The 22,258-nt window shown below is 37.1% G+C and overlaps 2 protein-coding genes across 2 annotated transcripts in view; both read left to right on the plus strand.

The window, feature by feature from the left end:
- Window positions 1–7,225: 7,225 nt before the first annotated feature.
- Window positions 7,226–7,999, plus strand: LOC136036775 (craniofacial development protein 2-like). Its single transcript, XM_065719125.1, has one exon. The coding sequence runs from the start codon at window positions 7,226–7,228 to the stop codon at window positions 7,997–7,999; it is 774 nt and encodes a 257-aa protein (XP_065575197.1).
- Window positions 8,000–10,304: 2,305 nt separating this feature from the next.
- The window catches only part of LOC136032582 (band 4.1-like protein 5), a 60,639-nt gene continuing 48,685 nt past the window's right edge, over window positions 10,305–22,258 (plus strand). Inside the window, exons 1-2 of the mRNA XM_065712854.1 lie at window positions 10,305–10,553; window positions 16,152–16,299. Coding sequence (XP_065568926.1) covers window positions 10,377–10,553; window positions 16,152–16,299 — 325 coding nt within the window. The 5' untranslated portion in view covers window positions 10,305–10,376. The remainder of the gene's footprint in view (window positions 10,554–16,151; window positions 16,300–22,258) is intronic.

The following is a 22,258-nucleotide window of genomic DNA, read 5'->3' on the forward strand; positions in this document are numbered from 1 at the left end:
TAAATAAACCAATTTACAAAGATTTTTAAACACTTAAACACTCTTAGTGCACTGAAATTTATATTATACAGGTAGGAAAGGGTATTTTCAGCTATAAAGTCGTTCAATTTAGGATTGTCTACATGAATGCTGAAAAAGTCATTATTAGTATAGCCACAACATCAAAATATAAAATATAGTAGTGCATGAAAATCACAGCTTTTGGTTGATAAATCTTGCACTCGCGTCCGATTTGAATAATAAATTTTCCGATCTCCTCAAGAAAGTTATTGATATGGGGTATGTAGAATGCATACGGCATACCAAGAGGATCGAAAAATTCAACAATCGTGGCTTTTGAATGATGTATAGCCAATGACCCGTTTTTACAGCCACCAGACTACTATTAACAATGATAATGCTATTGCTAGCGTTATAAATGTGTTGAAGGAAATCCCAGGGTATACAATAGGTTATGTATTTTGAGATGTACGGATCCAAAGTGAATAAATTGATTATTTGATTTGTGTTCGTGATGCCATGTCTAATAAAACAGTTCCATAAGGAGTATTTTCCCAATAGTTTTTAAATTGATTTAGTAAGGATAATAATATACTCCCCGTCAATGGTTCGGCAAAGCTACGCTCTAAACGTACAGCACCAGTTAGAACAATGCTAATATCTTGAGCACCAGACAAATCCAATGCATTGTTAAATGACTTTTTGTAAACATAGTATGGATTATACCATTTTCGAATAGTTGTAAATGTCGATCTAGGGATTGTACTGCCAATCCATATAGGGTCCTGTAGGATTTATCGAAATGTAAATTGTAGAGCAAAATTCTATTTACTTTACATACAAGAGATGAAAGTCGAAACATTTCGAATTTTTGTAAGGAATTTGTCGATCATCCAATAGGACTCGAACTTTTTACCAAAGTCAAAGCAAGTTTTTAAGGAGTTTCATTATCAATAAATGAAGAGTTTGTGTAGGTAAGTGAATCCGTGACAGTTTGTCGTTGATTTGTGATTGTGTGCCGAACGAGCAGTTTCACATGATTTCAACTAGATTTTAATTTTTCACTTGCCAAAGCAATATAAGTCATAACCTGTTGTTTTCATAAAAGAAGTATTGCCGAAGTGAGGAAGAATGTTGCATCAGGTGAAGTGGTACTTTTCGTAAAATAAAATTGGACGGGGCAAGTTTTAGGTTTATATCAATCTTAACATTGGGAGTCATCCATTTAGATATACGAAATATTTCATGATTGATTTTCCCAATCAATTGTAAATCACTAGTTGTCGCCTCTCTAAGCACATTGATATTGTCAGTGTTCGTTTTATATTGGCTAAGCACCTCAATTTCTAATTAGACTCTGGAGTCATCAACATGAAAAGTAACTTGCATAATTTGGAAGATTGTTGATTTTACTCGGCTGACTACGCTTGAAAAAGCAATAATGAAGACAGGGCTTTATAAATCACCTATTGACAGAACTAGAAGGCTACTGTAACAAAAGAAAGCTGTTTAAGGGCTCATTCAAAAGCTTATATTTTTACCCAGTCGCTTTTTATAAATTTAACTTGATAGCCCATTCCTGCAAAGTACACTTTTGGTTGTTTCCTCTATTTTTTTTAAAATGAATACTGCCTTTTCCAGTAAAATGACCTAAAAATGTGTTTTCAAGCCTACCCAGGAGCGAAAAACATAGGGAGCAAGGCCTCCCTTCCCCTCAATTACCATCGTTAGAATTAGCACACAAGCCTCATTGCAAAATGTTGTTTGAAAGTTCAATTTAAAGCTGTTGATCATTCAAGCTGAATTTTTGGCAGATTTTTAGCTGAAATGTTTTAAGTTAATTGTTTTCGTAAAAATCTTTAACTTTTAAGATGAGTAGGCGACTTGTGAAACTTGCTTGAGGGGGAGTATATGTGCGGGGTTCTTATAAACCTCCAGCTAAGAGCTTTTAACCATAATTATTGCAATGGTACCGTTTTTTGCTTCCAAACTCTTCTGCTTAAGAAGTGGTACAAAAAGTGTCAATTTTAGTGCTATATGGCAATTTTGGATGGTAAAATTGTTAAAAGCGCGTAGATATGAGTAATAGGTTTAAAATGAGCCTTCCCGGGATATTCTTTAAAAACTGAGCATGAGATGGAACATAATATGATTGAAAAAAAAAAATCCAAGTTGGAATCGAAGAAATGATAATCTAATTTAAAGTCCAGTGCTGCACTAACACATCCACACCACTAATAATGTAATTTAATATATTGGTGTTTACAGGACTTCAATTGCGTAGCTTATTAAGGGAGCCTTGGGGAGGAATTTGCGGGAGGTATTCTTGCAAACCCTTAGTTAAGGGTTTTGGACCATATTTACTACAATGATACCGTTTTATGCTTCCAAAATTTTCTGTTTAAGAAGTAGCACCAAAAGTGTTGTTTTCAATGCCATATCTCACTTATGATTGGTAGAGTTGTTAAAAAGCACGTTGATATGAGAAAAAGTTTTCAAGTCAGCCATTAAACATCACTCTAAAAAGTTCTGGTTCACTAGCCCCAGTTTTTTCACTTGAAACACGGCAAACTTCCGTTTGTAGTGCCATTTGAAACTTGTAAAGGGTAGAATTTATAGCAAGAACGTAGATATGAACAGCATTTTTATATGAGCTATCAAAAATCTAAGTGAGATGTTCTGGTAGCCCACTAGCCCCACCCCTCGAGAAACGGCATAAAAAGTGCCTTGTTTCGTACAATATGGCACTGACAGACGACGGATTTGATATAAACCCACGTATATATGACAAATAGCTCTTGAATGAGGGCTTAAGCATCTCTTTATGATGGTCTAGTAACTCCCTAGGCCTATAAAAGAGAAGAAAATAAAGACAGTTTAATATTTTTTAACTTTTAGTTACTATGTCCTGTGGTTCGCTCTTTACTAGGTTGAAGCTAATGCTTCAACCATGACAAAGAGTTCATTGCAATTCCTCCCGGAAACTAGTTAACATTGAAATCTGTGAAATCTAATTGATGGTAGCATTTTTAAAAACCTATTTAATATAAGCAATAGGTTTTAATTTAGCCCTTTAACATCTATCTACGATGGTGTGGTGCCCTGCTAATGTTTCAGGAGCTTACTGATGAGCAGACCATTTATGAAACTTACTAAGGAGGCTGGGAGGGGGAGGATTTCTTGTAAACCTTTAGTTAAGGGTTCTGGAACATAACTATTACGATAGTACATATTTTGTACTTCAGATCTTCTCCATTTTAGAAGTGGCACCATAAGTGTTGTTTTCAGTGCTATATCGCACTTCCGAATGGTAAAATTGATATAAGAAAAGCACATATATATGAGCAGTAGTTTTCAAATGAACCATTAAACATCACTCTCATAAGTTTGGCTAGCCCAATAGCCCCGGCTTTTCCACTTGAGACACGGCACCAAAAGTGCCGCTTTAGTGTCAATTAGAACTTGCTAATAGTGGATTTTATATCAAGGACGTTGATATGAGCAATATATTTTATATGAGTTGTGCAAGATCTGTTCATGACGTTCTGGTAGCCTGCTAGTGCCACCCCTTGAGAAATGGCACAAGAAATAGCCATTTTATTGCCATATTGCTCTTGCAGATAGCGTAGTTTATAAAAAACATATTGATATGAGAAATAGCTTTTAATTGAGCTATTAATTATCTCTCTATGATGTTCTGGTAGCCCGCTAGGCCTGTTGAAAAGAAAGAAAGAAAAAAAAAAGAAAGAAAAAAAAAATGGGAGACAGGTCAGTGCTACCGATGCAAAAAAAGTGATTTTACTTGTTGTTCAAGGAGGGTTAATGAGGAAAAATGATTTGACACCATTTTTAAGGGGTTTGAGGTTTTTTTCGAAATTGCCATATATTTCTTTTTGTAATAAACCTATACTTTTAAGACAAATTGAAATGATATTCGCCATTCTTGAGTCAGTGTCAGATGGCAATTTTTCCACAAGAAATTTTTTTCAAAACTTGTTCTTATGGCCCTTGGTATTAACCAAGTGACATATAACGATCACAAATTCTGTCGGTCTGTCCCGGTTTTGCTACTTTAAGTCAAAATTATGCACGGTTACAACGCCAACTATGTATTTCATTTGTGTTTCTCAAGCTATTGTTTTTTCATAGTTAGTTCATACGGATAGGAAAAAGACCATGAAAAACTATCAAGGATCTAATTTCTTAAAGCATATTGGTCTGCCATAACATAAAGAAAGAAAACGATGAAAAATGGGGTTTTTAAAGGCCAAATGAAAATACTGAAGAAAACACAGAAAGTGAATATATTGAAAGAGCAACACCCCTCTTCTTCAGCGTGAAAAAATAATATTATCAAGGAAAAAACGAAAACCAAAAAACTAGCGCAGAAAGTACAACAAAACCAATGAAGAAAAACCGCCAAAAATTAAACAAAAATTCTATATATACGAAAAATTAAAAGAATTAAAATCAAATACCTATCAAACACAAAAGTGAGCTATTCACCAACATCGGCAATTTCCACAAAATCTAAACAAGCTTGAAAATGCCAACGACGGATGCTAACGAACCACAGAATTGCGGATATTGGCGAAAAACTCACTTTTTTGTTTGTTTGAAGATCAGTGGTAAGAAATATAATAGGAATTGAGGTAGGCAAATAGTGCAGATATGGAATGGCAGGAGAGTTTGATTTTCTTTAAGAACTTATTGTGCAAGTGAATAAAAATGGTTTCTGTTTAATAAGACAGAAAAAAAGTATCTTTGATGAAGGAAAATGCACAGGAGGCAATTGGGATGTCACTTGCTCAAAAATAATATCGAGACCTTTATTAGATGCATTTTCAAATACTTATTGGGATGTTTTCTCAGTAAATCCAAGACAGATAGTCTCAGTAAACGGCAAAACTGGCGTAACCCTTTATCAAAATTCTATAAGAAATTATATCATTTCACTTGTTGATATATTCTTGTCAAATATCTTGCCAATGATTTCTATGCAATTGGTCAAAACCAACAGTTGGTTGCTGGTGAGTTGATCTAAATTGAGCTATTATTACGCCTAGAACTGACAAACAAAGACCAATGTAAACAAGAAGTTTTCGCCAAGGTGTAATTGTGACTATGACTAAGCCTAGTGTGAATGGCCATCTGCTATTGGATCGAGTTGCTCTTTTATTTGCAGTTCATCACCACGAACTGTTGGATCAATTTTTAAACATAGATATCAGGTAGTAGAGTAACAAATTAAGAACAATTGTTCATGAGAAATAAGTCTGAAAATAATATAGAACTACGCAACAAAACAATCTGGCAATAATAACCGCGTACAATTTTTTATGAATAAAGTTTTTGGTTAGCTTAATTTTGTTTCAGTAGACGGGGGATGGGGTGTGGTTCAATTTTATAGTATGGAGTTTAAGTTTATGTGTAGGAAGAGGTTTGAATTGGAAATTCAATTATATCAAAGTTCTTTTTCAATTCTATTGCTTGTATCTCAGGCTTGGTCTTCACTCAAGGTTAATAATTATTAAGCATTAGAAGGTATGGAGGAAGGTCTACATATTTAAACAATTTTTTAATTTTTTTTGGGGGGGGGGGATAGCAGCAGTTTTATAAAAAGCTATCAAAATGTGAAATTTATATGTAGTCTCTAATGATTTCTAGGAATATTTCTGGTCTACACTGTCGTTATTAATGTACAGAGTAACAATAAACCCCAAAATAGGCAGAATTTATTCCTTGTAGGAGGGGCCTCAACGTTCCTTATCCATACCTCCATTTCATGGTCACAGAAACTTTGAAGCGTGTTCATTAGATCAGAAATTTAGTTGAAATCACTTTTTAAATGCAAATGGATTGAAGGCCAACCAACAGCATGGTGATGGTATTTTCTGGGGGGATATTTTCTTCAGAGGGCGTTTTCCACGGGTGTATTTTCTTGGGGGGGGGGGGGGGGTTTACACATTCAGCCATAATTTCTATAAAACATATTATGAAACTATCCAGGAAGTTTAAAGTTTCTTCGAGCAGTTATATGGGCTAGAGACAGTCAGGAGCACTAACTTGAGAAGGAATCTCATTTAGAGCAGGCACTGCTGTTAGCAGTGGCAAAACTTTCAGTGATGCCAGCTCAAAAGGAGACATAGCAGCATTGTACATCCCTAAGCATTATAATCAGATATGTCCCCAAATTTTATCAATGAGTAGCTAAACTGCCTTTTGTTATATGAGATGCCTTATGAAAAATGAAGAAATTCTAAAAAAATTACAACAGAATCATTATTATTTTAGAAAGAATATTGACTGGTGGATCAAGGGGCATAGACTATTTAATATAGCTTATATTAAATGTAGCCTACTATAGGCTCACCATCTCCTCTTCCTAAACTTTGTTGGTTCAGACTAAAATTCTTTCTGTTTTTGTCATCTGTGCCTCTTTTTCAGTATAAGGACTAAAGTAAGAGTCACATTAGCTAATATTTTTGTCCTCATCTTTAGAACTTAGTTCCAGTCCCAAAAATGTATATACAGGGTATATGAACCACCAATTAGTCCTTCCACCTCTTTGACATTCCGAAAAGTACCACGGGATATTCAGAAATCCATTGATGTTCTCTGTAACCAAACCTGCTTATCAGTTAAAACTGAATCATCCCAAATAAAATTCTTAATTCTATTGATGGATTGTGGAAAGTGCAGGTACTTGAGTTACCTATCCCCAGCAGTTTATGACCTATAGGCCAACTTGTATCAATACAGTTCTTCACATACATTCCCACTCTCCAGAACAAATGACGAATAACCTCCTTTTTTTAATGACTTCATAGTAAGTTAATAATCACTAATCAATTTGACTCTTCTTTAAAATATCAATAGCTGCCTTAAAATTTGTTTTATCCACGTGCCAAGGAAGGTTAGAATTCAGGATTGCAGTGTAGGTATTTGGAACATTAGCCATGTAGCAGAGGCGTTTAAGGGAAATAGTCTCCGTACTCAGTGGCTGATAATCAGATAAGACGTTTTGGATAGTTTCATTGGTTGAGAAGCAAGCCTAGCACAGCGAGGGGAGCAATGTAGCATTCAATTAGATATCAAACTATTGAGAAGACGGACAACTGATTTCAGACGGTAATATGGCCCTGTGTGTAATTTACTTTGAAAAAGAGATAAAATCAATTTAACGTGATTAAAATTAGATCTTCAGGCAGGTGTAGGACTTATGATGTCCCCTGCAGCATACCGAACAATGTTGAAATGGACTCCAATAAACGAAATGATCTTATTTGCACGATTTGCTACAACACACACTAAGCTTTCTGTTATTGTATGCTACACTCTTACCAATAAGGCGGATGATGATGTCAAAGATGGCTTCTGTGAAACCTTACAAGCTGTCACCAAAGACATCCCCAAACATGATGTTCTATGTGTTGTTGGTGATCTAAATGCCAAAGTGGGAGCCGATCGCAAGTACTGTCCGGAAGTCCTAGGACCACATGGACTTGACCAGATTAAAGAAAATGGTGCATTACTAGTAGACTTCGCGCTAAATAATGACCTTTTCGTTGGTGGGACGCTCTTTGAGCATAAATATGTGCACAAGTACATATGGACATCTCCAGACGGTTCAACGCGAAACCAGATTGACCATTTCCTGATCGCCAGAAGGTGGCCTACAAGCCTGTTAGACGTGCGTGGGTATAGACGAGCAGACGCCCAGTCGGATCACATGCTCATAATCGTCCACATACAGATCAAACTACATGCCCAAAAGAAGATAAAGCAAGATATGAAGAAACTGTACGACACGGACAAGCTACAGGATCAAAAAATCCGCAGAGATTTCTGTATCTCTTTATGGAGCAAATTTGATGCCTTGGCTGTTGAGGCAAATGACTCAGAAAGCATCGAAGAGAAATGGGAGAAAATAAAAAGTGCATACACGACGATTGCCGAAGAAAAGTTAGGTTTCCGAAAGAAACCAAAGAAAAGGTGAATATCTGACATAACATGGTAACTGATTGACGAACGAAAGGCACTCAAGTACGCCATGCTCATAGATACTACAAGGTGTTCAGAGCTAGCAACAAAACAATTATACAAAGAAAAAGATAAAGAGGTAAAAAAGAGTGCAAGAAAGGACAAGAGACAGATCCTTGAAAAGAAAGCAGCTTTAGCTGAAGAAGCTGCTAGGAAGGGCGACTCCAAGACTGTCTACCGATTGACAAATGAGATGGTAGGGAAACAAAGCAGCCAAATCACCCTTGTCAAGGACGAAAATGGATCAATTATATCTGATCCAGAAAAAATTGACGAGAGATAGGCTTCCCATTTCGAAAAACTTCTGAACAGACCGAGAACTTGTGACCAAGCAAACGTACCTGATTTCCCTTTTATGTATTTAGACATCAATACAGATCCTCCGAGTGCTCAGGAGATCATGCATGCTGCAAAGAAGTTAAAAAATGGACGAGCCCTGGGTATTGATGGTATTTCAGCAGAAATGCTGAAGTACTCAATTAGTACCTGCATATCCATTTGGCTTTCTCTCTTCACCAAAAAATGGACCTTAGGGAAGGTCCCAAGAGATTGGAGCAGAGGCATTATAGTCAAACTCTTCAAAAGGGGAGACTTGATGAACTGCCATAACTGGAGAGGCATCAATCTTCTCCCTGTCTCATCCAAACTATTAGCCTCTGTCATTATGCCGCGTCTGCGGAAAGTACTAGACGCAACTCTACGAGAAGAGCAGCATGGTTTCAGAACTGGGAGATCCTGTTCTGATCTATTTGTACTGAGAATGCTTGTCGAAGAGTCAAAAGAATGGAACAAGAAGCATTACCTCCTATTCATTGACTTTGAAAAGGCATTTGATTCAGTTGACAGAGATTGCTTGTGGAGAGCTTTGAAATACTACGGAATTCCCGAAAGAATAGTAGGTAAAAAAGATAAAGGATACGGCATTAGACTTTACAGTCCATACCGGCGGTGCTGATCTCCGTTTCTTGGCCCTTTAGCCAGGAAGTGCAATGGGGGGTTGGAGGCCAGCCATCCTGCGCTTTTGCACACCATTCCTGTTTACCTTCCCCAGATTTCTTCAGGTACCCATTTAGAGCTGGGTCGACTCTGGCTAAATAGTAGATAAGTAGCTTTATGAAGAATGGGAATGTTGCGTAATGACCGAAAACGGTACAACCAGATTTTTCAAGATCATGTCTGGTGTTCGTCAGGGATATGTACTTTTCCCCATGCTCTTTATAATTACAATGGATTATGCCCTGAGATTCACATCGGGCTACGGGATAAAAGTAAGCAACAAGCAACTGTTCGATCTGGACTTCGTGGACGACGTTGTCCTTCTCGAAGAATCTAAAGAACGGTTGCAGCAGCTACTTGACACTATTACCGAGAATGCAGAGAATGTCGAGCTAAAAATAAACATTGACAAAATCGAAGAGCATGAGCATCATAACCTCGCCACTTGTTCTCCATTGCAAAAACAAGGATCTAGAACAAGTCCAAGAGTTCAAGTACCTGGGTAGCTGGATTGATTGTGATGGAGAGATCTCGACCGAGATCAAACGTAGAATTGGACAAGCTACAGGTGCCTTCAATAGATTGAAGCCTATTTGGAGAAGTAATAAACATTCAATGCGACTGAAGCTTCGACTCTTCAACAGCAATGTGCTCTCAATTCTCCTTTACGCAAGTGAATGTTGGAAAATAAACACCCAACTTGAAGAATGAATCCTTGCATTTGAAAATATGAGCCTCAGAAGAATGTTGAATACAAGCTGGCAACAAAAAATTACAAATGCAGAAATACGCAGAAAAACAGGTCAACCTCCAGTCATTGAGTTGCTGAAAAGATGGTGGTGGACATACCTGGGACACGTTCTTCGTATGGAAGAGAGCCGCCTTCCTCGAACCATCTATGAATGGAAGCCAAACGGTAGAAGAAATAGAGCCCACCCCAAAAATACATTGAGACGAACACATGACCGAGATCTGAGGACGGCCGGCACCTCACTAATACCTGAATGGGAAGACGTCATCGCTGCAGCACCAATGCGAGATGAATGGAGAGGCTTTGTCGACACCCTATGTCTCACCGATGGCTCTGGAGGAACTAAGGTCTAAGGTAATAATATCGCATGAATTGAAGTCAAAGGAAGGGCTTAAGATGTATTTATTTGAAATTTCTGTTTTAAAATGCAGCGTTGTTTTTTTGCCATCATTCGAAAAGAAACGAGCGGATTTCCGCAATGTGTTAACTAACCATTAGTTTACAATAACGCCTCACATGAATTTGGAAGAAAACGGTCAATGAGGGCCAAAAACAAAATTTCAAAGTTGTGTTTATACATTCCATTATGCTAAGGTTTCTAAGCAGACGTAAAACGAAGCAGCCTCATCCTCAGTCTAATGGGGCAGTAAGAGGTGGCTTGCAATCTTTTCAGCAAAGTATCCAACCTGTCAAAACAAATAAGAACTTGCTGGTGTGCAAAGTGATTGTCTTGGATGGAACTGATTTGACTGTTGAAGTCTCAGTAAGTAGCTCAGGTAGCTTGTTTAAATTAAATGCTAAAGAATATTTAAAGCATACAATTTAGGGTGAAACTGATTTGACTGTTGAAGTATCAGTAAATAATCTGACTATCTTATTTAGCATAGGCCTACATCAAAGAGTAATTGCTTCTAGGCTATTGTAAATTACACTATAGCCTATATTTGCCTCTATTGCAATATATACTAGTCCTAATTTTAGAAATGGAATTAGATCTTGAGTCCATATGAAACATTTATTTCTGTTACAATTTATGGTTAAGGTGGCCTACTTGTTTTCCTTGCACTCTTAAGACTTATCTGGGCAATATTTTAGTTAATTGACTTTAATGAAATTCTAATTAATTGACTTTTTTCTATCTCAGAAAGGGTTTAGGTTAGGAAAATGAAACTTTCAGGGATGGGTCTACAGGGTAAAGTATGTCCCAGGAATGTATTTTCCAAGATAGCAAGAAGTCAATTAACTAGAATTTTACCAAAAAATTCTTAGGCAATCTTGATCTTTAAGGGTTCAAGACAAATATATTGGTAATCCTAAACATTGGTGTAATGATCAAGATAATCAATTTATTTAACCCAGGCTCCTACAAGAAAAAGCAATATGTAAAGGCAAGCTTAGCACATGCAGCAACATACAAGAAAGTGCAGGCAAGCATTCATAATCAAGTACTATACTATTTATCATTACTTCTTCCTTCTTCTCATCAAAACAAGATGATTCCTGGACTTACCAATACTGCACCTTACCATCACATAACAAGGTATCACTGAATTAGTACATAGCAGGAGAAGGTGCTGGGCTCATTTCTCTACTTTGTACTCTTACACATAACTATGATACTCTAACTAATTCTTGAATACCCCTACCTGTCACACAGAGAGGTATCACTTACACTCTAGAAATCCTGAGAAGGCACTAGGCTTGCTTTTCCAATGTTTACTCTGAGGGTACAAACTGCGCTGGTTATTTCCACTTCAAATTACTATTTACAGGTTCAGTCTCTTAGGCCGTTTGATCCCAGAACAGGCTCTTGTGCCAACTTTGGGGTAAGAATCTACTTCATGTGGCTCAACTATGGATTCTAGTGGTGTCAACTGTATAACCTTCTAGCAGCAAAGGCTGCTGCAGTGATCCCCAGCACTGACTTATGGGTGATGAGTTGGAGGTGGTTGGCTCTTGTTTAGGGTTATAAATGGGGTCAAAGCTATTATAGTGTGACCACTGACCTGTGTCTTGGAGGTGTTTCCTTGGCAGCTTGAGAGATGTACTCTATTTTGTCTGATGATGGATCCACCCTCTGTCTTGACTGTGTAGGATTGAAGAGACACAGATTGGGCAATTATTCTTGCTGTGCTCCACTTCCCACCTGGTGTCTTCTGCACATAAACTGATTGTCCCAGTTCTACTGATGGCAACATCCTAGATGCCATGTTGTAGTGATCCTTCTGTCTTTTTTGAAGAAGCATTTGTTTCTCCATGAACTTATATGTGCTAACTGCTTTATTTTGTAAATGGCCAGAGGTACATGGTAGAAGGGACTTCAGTTGACAACTCATTAAAAGTTGTCAGTACCAAGCTGCAGCTTCAAACCCAATTCAAGCAGACCTAAATATGGGTCTTCATTATTTTCTGATGCCTTAGTCATGAGATTCTTTGCTTTTCTGACTGTTTTTTCCACAAGACCATTGGACTGGGATGTATTGGGCTTGATGTTTTGTGAGTGAATCTCCATGCCTTTTTAAACTCTTGGAATTCTGCTGAGGAATACTGAGTGCCATTGTCAGAGATGAGCATAGATGGAATGCCATACCTGGCAAAGTGGGCCTTGAGTTTAGAGATGATGGCACTTGAGGTAGTGGAGCCAAGCTAGTCCACTTAAAAAAAAAACAACTGTGGTAATCAACTGTCACAAGATAGTCATTACTGCTTAGTGTGAATAGGTCAGATGCAACTTTTTGCCATGGAAGAGCTTGTATTGAGTGATTGATCATAGGCTCATAGACATCATAGGCTCATTGATCATAAACATCATATTTCTGGAACAAATTTGACAACTCCAGGAATATCCCTTGATGTCTGCATTTAGGCCTGGCCAGTAGACTAGCATTCTAGCTCATTGTTTTGTTTTTTCTGCTCCAAGATGTGCAGCATGAAGCTGCTTCAAGATATGTGTCTGCAATGCCTTTGGTATTACCAGTTTCTTGCCTTTGAATATGATTCCTTCATTAGTTGACAGTTCATGTTGGATGTTCCAGAATAGTCGTGCCTCTGAATTGCATGTCTTTTTGCATTTTGACCAACCTTTGCAGATGGTTTTCAACAGGACATTCAGTTTACTGTCTTTGGCAGTTCTTCCTGAATTTGTGCAATTTTCTCATCGCTTATAGATAAGTGTCTATAAGTCTGTATAAGTGAAAAAGTGTCTATAAATCTGATGTACATAAACATTTATTATAAATAAATTGAATTGAATTTATCTATGTCTCCAGTTTCTTGTTGATATCTGGGAGATGCAGATGGGAGAGAGCATTGGCAACTGGTATTTCTGAACCTGGTTGGAACTGCAGCTGGTAGTCATATGGTTGAAGCTGTAACATTAGCCTTTGGATCAAGCTTGTTGAAGACGTTCTTGGGAATGACATTGGCTTGGGCTCCTGTGTCAACTTTAAAGCTAAATAACATTTGGTTCTTCAACTTTAATGGAATCAAGGCTTCATCTTTGCCACTATCTCTCTTGATGGCATATAAGAAGACTGTATCTTCATTGTCCATTCCTGCTTCAACTGAGTCTGTTTCTTCATCAATGGTACTTGCATTCTTGTTACTACAACAGACTTTCACAAAATGATTTCAACTGAGCCTGGGTTGCCTCATGGGTTCTACATCTGGGCACTGCACTCTTTGAGGTTAATGAGTCCCCTTCTGCCAACAACTTCTCTCAAATGGCTTGATTTCTGATTCTGCACACAATGTGGTCCTGCATCATTTGATATTGTTCTGTGTAAAGACATGGTTTGGCTAATGTTTTTGATTCTGTAATGTATCTTTCAGTTCTTTCTTTTTCTAACTGGTCCCTCTTCTGGAACATGTATTTTGCAAACACTGTGTTTTTCTTTGGGTTTGCATAATTTTTAAAATATTTAAGAAGGGGCTCAACTTTATTGGCACTAGTCTGTTCCAATTTGAATGTGTTGAAGATTTCCCTGCCTTTTTCTCCCAGCCAGATAAGGAAGTATGCACACTGAGATTTTTCAGTCTTATCTGCCAGTGGTCCAATAAGCACCAGCTGTGCATGCTGTTCAAATCAGTTCCACTCATCTGGAAGGGGTATGGCATCCAATTGATGGATGGCTGCTGGACTTCCATTGTGATGCTAATAGATCCCACTTGTGACACTGTGTTATTATCAGGATAAGCAATTTATTTAACCCAGGCACCTACAAGAAAAAGCTATATGTAAAGGCAAGCATAGCACATGCAGCAACATACAAGAGAGCACAAGCAAGCATTCATAATTAAGTACTATACTATAAATCATTACAATTGGTATCAAATTCAATTAATATAGAGCACACATTTAGAGAAGTAACATTGTACCCTGCTTTACAAGTGAGCTCTCATGCTGTGCTTTTTAAAACTTGTTCAAACTAAAAGCTCATTGAGTTTTAATGTATTTATGTGAAAATTTACCTTTATATCATTATTCTTTGTCCTTGTGGACAAGTTTTTACTTGCTCTACTTCTCTTCAAATGAAAGTGAATATTTGTCCAAATGTTGCACAAATAGCCAAATTCTATGAAAACTGTTTATTCATCATTTGAAAGAATCTTAAAAGGGCTGGTAGCTATCAAAGTGTATATACAATTAATTTAGGTAATGGGAAAGGTGGAACATGGAAGATTAGTAGCCTAAAACAGCCAGACTGTAATACAGCAGCAATTCTCTATCAATGTTTGTGATTAGATTAGGGCAAAACTAATATCACAGCTTCATAACACATGTGGCTGCCAGGCTGCCAATCAATATTGTTCTCCTGGATAAATCAAATGGTGCTTTTTGTAGTTTTAGTATAGTGATCAATGAGTACCAAGCCTGCAGTTGGGTGTGCATTATTTTTAGAATACCAGTAGCTTTGGGGTGTACAACTCCATCCATAAAGTAACAGCAGTAAGTTATATACAGTATGCTTTGGACTTTGAATACTATACTCTGTTAGTAGTATTAGAGTAAATATGTTACAGTAATTTTGATAAAATGGTACATATAAAATTATGGAGTATGTTATTTATGGCTAGTATATGGCTTGCTTCTGAATTAGACTACATTGTTAATTGTGATTCAGAAAACTATTGATATTTCTAACTACAAGCTATACTAGTTGCATTTGTTACTTTTCTGCAAATCCTATGCATAAAAATACTTTTTTCTGAAAGCAAAGCTGTCAACCCACACGTTGTGCAGCTAAAATGTTGGCAGCTTTTGGAATTCTGCTACTGGCAGGTTCTGTACACCTGGTTGTATACTTGACAGGTTTACTACCTATCTGAATTATGAAAAAAATTACCTAAATTTTCAGTTTTTCAGTCTCTTTTTCACTGGCTTTAATTGTTAAAAATCCAGTTCTTTTTATTACTAAAATTAGAACTAGAAACTAGAATTTTAAGCCATACCAACAGTTTTTTTTTTAAAGTGAAGAAACAGATTTGCAAAGCTTTGTAACCTTATAAGGGGGGGGATCAAGCAATGTGACCATTTTTTTTGTGCCATATGCCTATTTTGCAAGGTTTAATGGTATTGCACACAGATTGTTAATGGGTATTAAAGGTCAGTGACCTCTAGAGGGAGAAAAGTGGAGACAGTGCTTCAAATTATTTCCCAGGAGATTATCAAGTCTCTGGATGCATTTCTTGGAGCTATATTTATCCAACTCAACTACTTTCCAAAATAGATAAAAGCCCCAAACAAAAATGTTACATAATTTTGTTGTTTTGGTTTTATATTTTCAGTAAAATACTAATGAAAATCAATTAAAACACTAAAAAAACAAAGCTTTTCCAATGAAAGTACCAAGTGAAGAGAATTAAAATTGCAATTCAATTTTTGGTAAATAATAAAATTTAGAAAAATAGAAACATTTACTGATTTCAGGGCTAGTAAAAACGTGTTGCAAGCTTTTAAATTAGTCTTTTAGTATCTGTAGGCTATTTAATGATTTTTTTTCTCATAATCCTGTTCTTTTTTTGTTGTTTTTTTTCTTGGCTGAATTATTGTGTTTCAGGATTTTTTCTGAAAAAGAGTTTTTTTTTTCTAAGGGTTTCTTTTCCAAAGGCTTTGTAAAAACAAGTTCTAAATACTTACCTAGAAGAAATACGATGTTTATTAAATTTTTGCAGCTTCAGATGAATTGATTGGACACATTTTTAGTAACATAAGTTTGGAGCTGTATAAAACTCTTGATCACTGCTAGATAAAAAAAAATTAACCTTTTTTTTTTACAATGATTTGGTAAAAAGGCTGTCTATCTATCAGTGATGAAAAGTTATTCCACCAATAGTTTGACTAAATGGATTTCTTTTTCAGAAAAAAGCTCTTGGAAGTGACCTTTTGGAGCAGGTGTTTTATTCTCTTGACTTGACAGAAAAGGATTATTTTGGACTCCAATACACTGATGTAAACCATGTTCAACACTGGCTAGATCCTACAAAACTCCTGAAGAAGCAAGTAAAAAGTAAGTATTCATTTCTCAACTGCACCAAAAAACCACTAGCATTCTCTACTACATGTAAAAAGCCACTTCTTGTTTGGATTAAGAAGATCAGAAGACATTATGTACTTTCTCTTCTTCATCTGTCTTCTTATTAGCAAACAAGATGTTAAAAGAAGCTGTATTCCATTTGCACTAGTAGTAATTCGAAATGGCTTTATGACTAGACCTGATGACAAAACAGACAATAAAACAACTGGGAATTGGTTCTCACAATTAATTTTTCTGCTTTGTTCTTTCTTTAAAGGGATGGCTGTCCCCCCACCCCATGGTACCTGGAATTACCCATAAACAGATGAGTTTAAAAGAGGGAACAGAGCATAATACTTAGTACTACACAGTCAGTTTTCTAGTTTAAGGCTAATATATGCAAAAACAATCAGAAAAGGATGCATCAGCTTTTTTTGCCACTGGTGATATGTTCCCATTTACTCTATTGCTAGGTTGGCATGTACCTTGAGGGGTAAACCTACAACTGGTTGAGAGCCTCTTTATTATTTAACTTTGACAGTGAAGCTTGCCTTAAAAATAATTCATATCAGGCTAATACTGCTTCATTAATTTTTGATACTTGTGCATCCCAAGGAATTTATAACTAAAATTCAAAACTATTTTGATCTCTGAAGGCTCTAAAACCACTTTTGTTATGTTACTATGCATCCATTATATTAGGTTAAATGTATTAGCTTATTCGAGAGAGATTTTTGAGTTTATCTCATTTTTGAGTTTAGTTCACTTCATTTTTTTCGGTTTTTTCTTTAATTTTCATTTTTCAGTCTTGCTGACTTAATTGTGTTGCGAGAGCAACACTTGGTTTTGTCCCGGTCTTCATGGCACTTGGTATTAACCAAGTGACATAGCAATCACAAATTCTGTCAGTCTGTCTGTCTGTTGGTCTGTCGGTCCTGGTTTTGCTACTTTATGCACTTCCAGGTAAGCTAGGACGATGAAAATTCATAGGCGTATCAGGGACCGGACCAGATTAAATTAGATATAGTCGTTTTCCGGATTTGACTATCTGGGGGGGGGGGGTTAATTTGGAAAAAATAGAAAAAAATGAAGTATTTTTACTTACGAACGGCTGATCAGATCTTAATGAAATTTGATGTTTGGAAGGATATCGTGTCTCAGAGCTGTTATTTTCAATCCTGACATGATCTGGTGACTTTGGGGGGGGGGGATCTGGAAGGGGGAAACCTAAAATCTTGGGAAACACTTAGAGTGGAGGGATTGGGATGAAACTTAGTGGGAAAAATAAGCATTAGTCCTAGATACATGATTGACATAACCAGAACGGATCCGCTCTCTTTGGGGTAGTTGGGGGGGGGTAATTCTGAAAAATTAGGTATTTTTAACTTACGAAAGGGTGATTCGATCTCTATGAAATTTGATATTTAGAAGGATATCGTGTCTCAAAGCTCTTATTTTAAATCCCGGTCCCATCTGGTGACATTGGGGGGAGTTTAGGGGGGGGGGGACCTAAAATCATTGAAAACGTTTAGATTGGAGGGATCGGGATGAAACTTGGTGGGAAAAATAAGCAGAAGTCTTAGATACGCGATTGATATAATTGGAACGGATCCGCTCTATTTGGGAGGGGGGGGATTAATTCTGAAAAATTAGAAAAAATGACGTATTTTTAACTTACGAATGAGTGATCGGATTTTCATGAAACTTCATATTTAGAAGGACCTCGTGACTCAGATCTCTTATTTTAAATCTGAACTGGATCCAGCGTAATTGGGGGGGGGGCAATTGGGGGGAGGGGGAACCGGAAATCTTAGAAAATACTTAAAGTGGAGAGATCAGGATGAAACTGGATGAAAAGATTAAAACCCTTTTTAAGATAAGTGACTGACATAACCAGACCGGATTTGCTCTCTTTGGTGGAGTTGGGGGATGGTAATTTGAAAAAATCAGGTATTTTTAACTCACGAATGGGTGACCAGATCTTGATGAAATTTGATATTTAGAAGGATCTTGTGCTTTAAAGCTTTAATTTTCATTTCCGACCAGATCCTGTGACTTTGGGGGGAGTTCGAGGGGGAATTCTTGGAAAACGGTTGGGGTGGAGGAATCAGGATGAAGCTTGGCGGATAGAATAAGCCAATATCCTTGATACGTGATTGACGTAACCGTACTGGATTCGCTCTTTTCGGGGGAGTTGGGGGGAGTGGCTCAGTGATTTGGCGAGTTTGGTGCTTCTGCACGTGCTAGGACGATGAAAATTGGTAGGCGTGTCAGGGAGCTGCACAAATTGACTTGATAGTCATTTTCCCAGATTCGACCATCTGAGGGGCTAAAGAGAGAGGACAAATTAGAAAAATGAGATATTTATAACTTACAACTGGGTGATGGAATCTTAATGAATTTTGATATTTAGAAGGACATCATGACTAAGAGCTCTTATTTTAAATCCTCACCGGCATTAAGCTTCTGTTTTTCCTTTCAAATCAATCTATTGATTCTTAGAATTTTGTTAGAGCTCATACCATATGAGCTCTTGGCTCTTAGCTCTTCTTGCCTTGTCACAAGTGCCATATGAGTTCTTAGCTCTTGTTTTTTCTTTCCTATGCTGCCGAGCTTTGCTTATTCCTGGAAACTGGTAAGGGTCTAACCTGTGCGGTTTTACGGAAAGTGTGGACCTCAGGCTGGATTGATGAATATGACTACATTTTCGAAAGCTCTGCAGAACTCTGGCCTGGGGCCAAAAAGGATGGTTTTTGCTTGTCCACGAGCCAGAGCCTATGGTATGCCAAGTGAAGTGGAGTTATATAGCCTATGTCAGAGCGGAGTATCTGAAGTTTTGCAGCCAAGCTATTGTTTCATCAAACCATGTTTCTGCTTTCGATTGGAAAGCTCCGTTCTATCAGGCAAGCAGGCAGGCACCACTTTCAAATTGAAGATGTATTAAAATCTATAAGTGTTGAATATATGCGGCAGTTACCCGGTCCCATAGCCAATATATCTTCTTTGAGTGATAAATAGAAAAATTGACAGAAGCAAAAATGTGGCATTTTCCCACGGATTCGAAAGTGCTGCCATCTATTGTTTCTACCCATTTTTGTTCGTGATTTCAGCTGAGTTTATCATTCGGTTTTTCGGACTTGGGATTGCGGTAGAGAAATGGTATCAAATGTACCTAATAAACTTTAAAAGTTCTGTCATTGCTAAAGAAATTGTAGCTTTGCTCCTTTCTAAGTGGTGACGTTAGAAAGTTGGTCTACGGCAAAAAAAAATCAACTTTTGATCTAATACAGATGTAATTTTATCTTTTGACGGCAATCGATAGCTCTTGATGAGCTGATCAAAGTATATACCATCCATTTCTGGTAAAAAAATTCCTTCATGAGCTATACCAGTTTGAAAGTTTCAAGGGGTTGACAACTTCAGTAGTAAGGTACACAGTGAAACGAAATCTAGGCCGATACAAATTGTGAGACATATAGAGAACTTGTAAGCAACAGTCGGCTGTTAGGTAATAATCACCTTCGGCAATGAGGGGTTAGCAACTTTTACTAGTTGGTGTATGTATTATTTGTTTCCAGTGTATTTGATGGTAAAACCAATTTGGTTCCAGTGGTAAGACATGTAGGGGACTTGTAAGTAATAGGCTACAGTCAACTTCAGCGATGAGGGGTTTGCAACTATGCTAGTTGGTGTACCCATTTATTTGTTTCCGGTGAACTTGATGCCTATCACGGGGGAGGGACTTATAAGTAACAATCGGTTCACTTTGAGCGAGAAACGGCTGTTAGCTCATAATCATCTTCGGCAATGAGGGGTTTGCCACCTTTGCTAGTTGGTGTACCTATTATTTGTTTCCGGTGTATTTGATGGTTAAAACAATTTGGTTCCAGTGGGAAGACGTATAGGGGACTTGTAAGTAATAATCGGCTGTTGGGCTACAATCATCTTCAGCGATGAGGGTTTGCAATTTTTGCTAGTGGTGTACCCATTTATTTGTTTCCGGCGAACTTGATGTCTATCACGGGAGAGGGACTTATAAGTAAGAATCTGTTCACTTTGGGCTAGAAATTTGTGCAAATTGGTGCGCATTGTATTCGATCTCTTTAAATCTGATAGAATTAAGTGTTTACGCAACGGGTACAAACGATAACTTGAAACAATGAGATAGATTCGTAATAATTAGTGTCACCTATGGTATTTTAATCCTGAAAAGTTACGGTTAGCTTTATAATACCAGCTAGATTATATATGATATTGTTCCAAGTTTTCATCCGTCACAATGTCCACAATTGATAAGGATAAAGTTCAACTGGCTGCCAAGTCAATTTAGTCCCTTCTTTCGATATTATTTTGTAGTTGTTGTTTTTTCAACGCTGAGGAATAGCCTTTGATCATGTGATTACTGATCGATAGCGAAGAAACAAAACCAAAGTGTTGCTCTCGCAACAGTTTAATCGGCGAAGCCGGACAATGGTTGCCGCAACACTTCACGTTGCCCGGGCAGCGTAGGTCTAGTTTTTTCTTTATTCTCTCTTTTTCAATGTAGACTTTGTTTGAGTTTTTTTTGTGGACTCAATTTGTACTTTTTCTCAATTTTCACTCACTTCATTTTTGTTCTTTTCAAGTTTTGGTCACTTGATGTACACATTTAAATTTTTTCCCTTAATTTATTCTTTTTGTTTGCTTAATTTTCGTCCTTTCAACTTCCTCTTTTTTTTTCTCGCTCAATACACACTTCAAATTTGACAAGGAAATTAAGTTTTTTCAGTTTTTGTCTAGTGGTTCCACTTAAGTTTTTTCATATTACGTATTTATAGGAAATTGTGATGGGTTAATTTTTGGTTGTATGATTTTTGGCAAGGATTATAGGGTTATGGTATCCTATTATTTGAATAGCTATTGGATTCACCTGTCTTTGCTGGGTTTTAATGTTGTTTAGTTTCCTGTATTGAGTGGAAAGGGCTGAATTTGGTCATGGTATTCTCAGATTTGTATGCAGATTATCCTGGATTGACCTGATAAGGCTGAAATTTGGCATATTGAGTTTTTTTTTTCAAGGAATAACAGAGTATAAATTTCTGGTTAAATGTCTTGACTAGGTTGAGTTGTTTCTGTTGGACTGATTAGTTTCTCGAATCAATATGGGACACTCGACGGTTAAAATATCCTTTAATGGCTTCAGTCATTTAAAAATTGCCGTATTGAGTCATGGGAGTTTAGTTTCCCATGCTGAGTTTCTATAATGAATTTTGGTTTTTACCTAGGTTGAGCTGGCTGTGGGATTAAAGTTTTTAGAATGTATTAGAGTGAGCTGGCTGTGGGATTAAAGTTTTCAGAGTGTAACTTGTCCATATTGCCTGAAGGGGGTTGATTATTGCCAAATTGAGTTCAATGGGTTTTTTGTCTGGTATCTATCAGTTTTTATGAAATCTGGAAATGAGTAGTGACCATATTCCATGCTTATCCTTTGTATTTGTGTACATTGGGAAGTTGGCCTTTTTAGAATTACATAGTTCCCAACAGATTTTATAGCAAGTGTCGATTGTGCAACCTCGGTAAACTGCATAACAAATATTTTATTCAAGTAAAGGGGCGTAATTTCTGTCTTGATGAAGTTTCTTTTCTCATGCTGATGGATTTTGTTGGCTAATTTGCCATTATCGTATATATGAGCAATGGCAAAATATATACTGTGTGTTGATTGTTTTAAAAACCCTGGACGCAGTTTTAGTTTGCGATTAAGAGAGTGGGTTAGCTGGAGAGTCAAGTTGATGTGAGACCATGCTTCCTGTTTCAATAAAAAAAAGTTGCAAGTTTCATTCAACTGAGAGTAAGGTGCAACATTAAGCTTAAAACGAACAGAAATTATTCTGTATATGAGGGGGGTTGCCCCCTCCTCAACCCTCTTTCTGCTCGCCAAAATCTTCACGATTTTCAAGATTACTTCTCATTC

The sequence above is a fragment of the Artemia franciscana genome, chromosome 1, assembly GCF_032884065.1.
Source record: "Artemia franciscana chromosome 1, ASM3288406v1, whole genome shotgun sequence".
Classification (NCBI taxonomy): Eukaryota; Metazoa; Arthropoda; class Branchiopoda; order Anostraca; family Artemiidae; genus Artemia; species Artemia franciscana.

What these genes read in the sequence shown, in the direction of transcription:
- LOC136036775 (XM_065719125.1), top strand. Translation starts at nt 7,226, where the DNA reads ATGTCCCCTGCAGCATACCGAACAATGTTGAAATGGACTCCAATAAAC.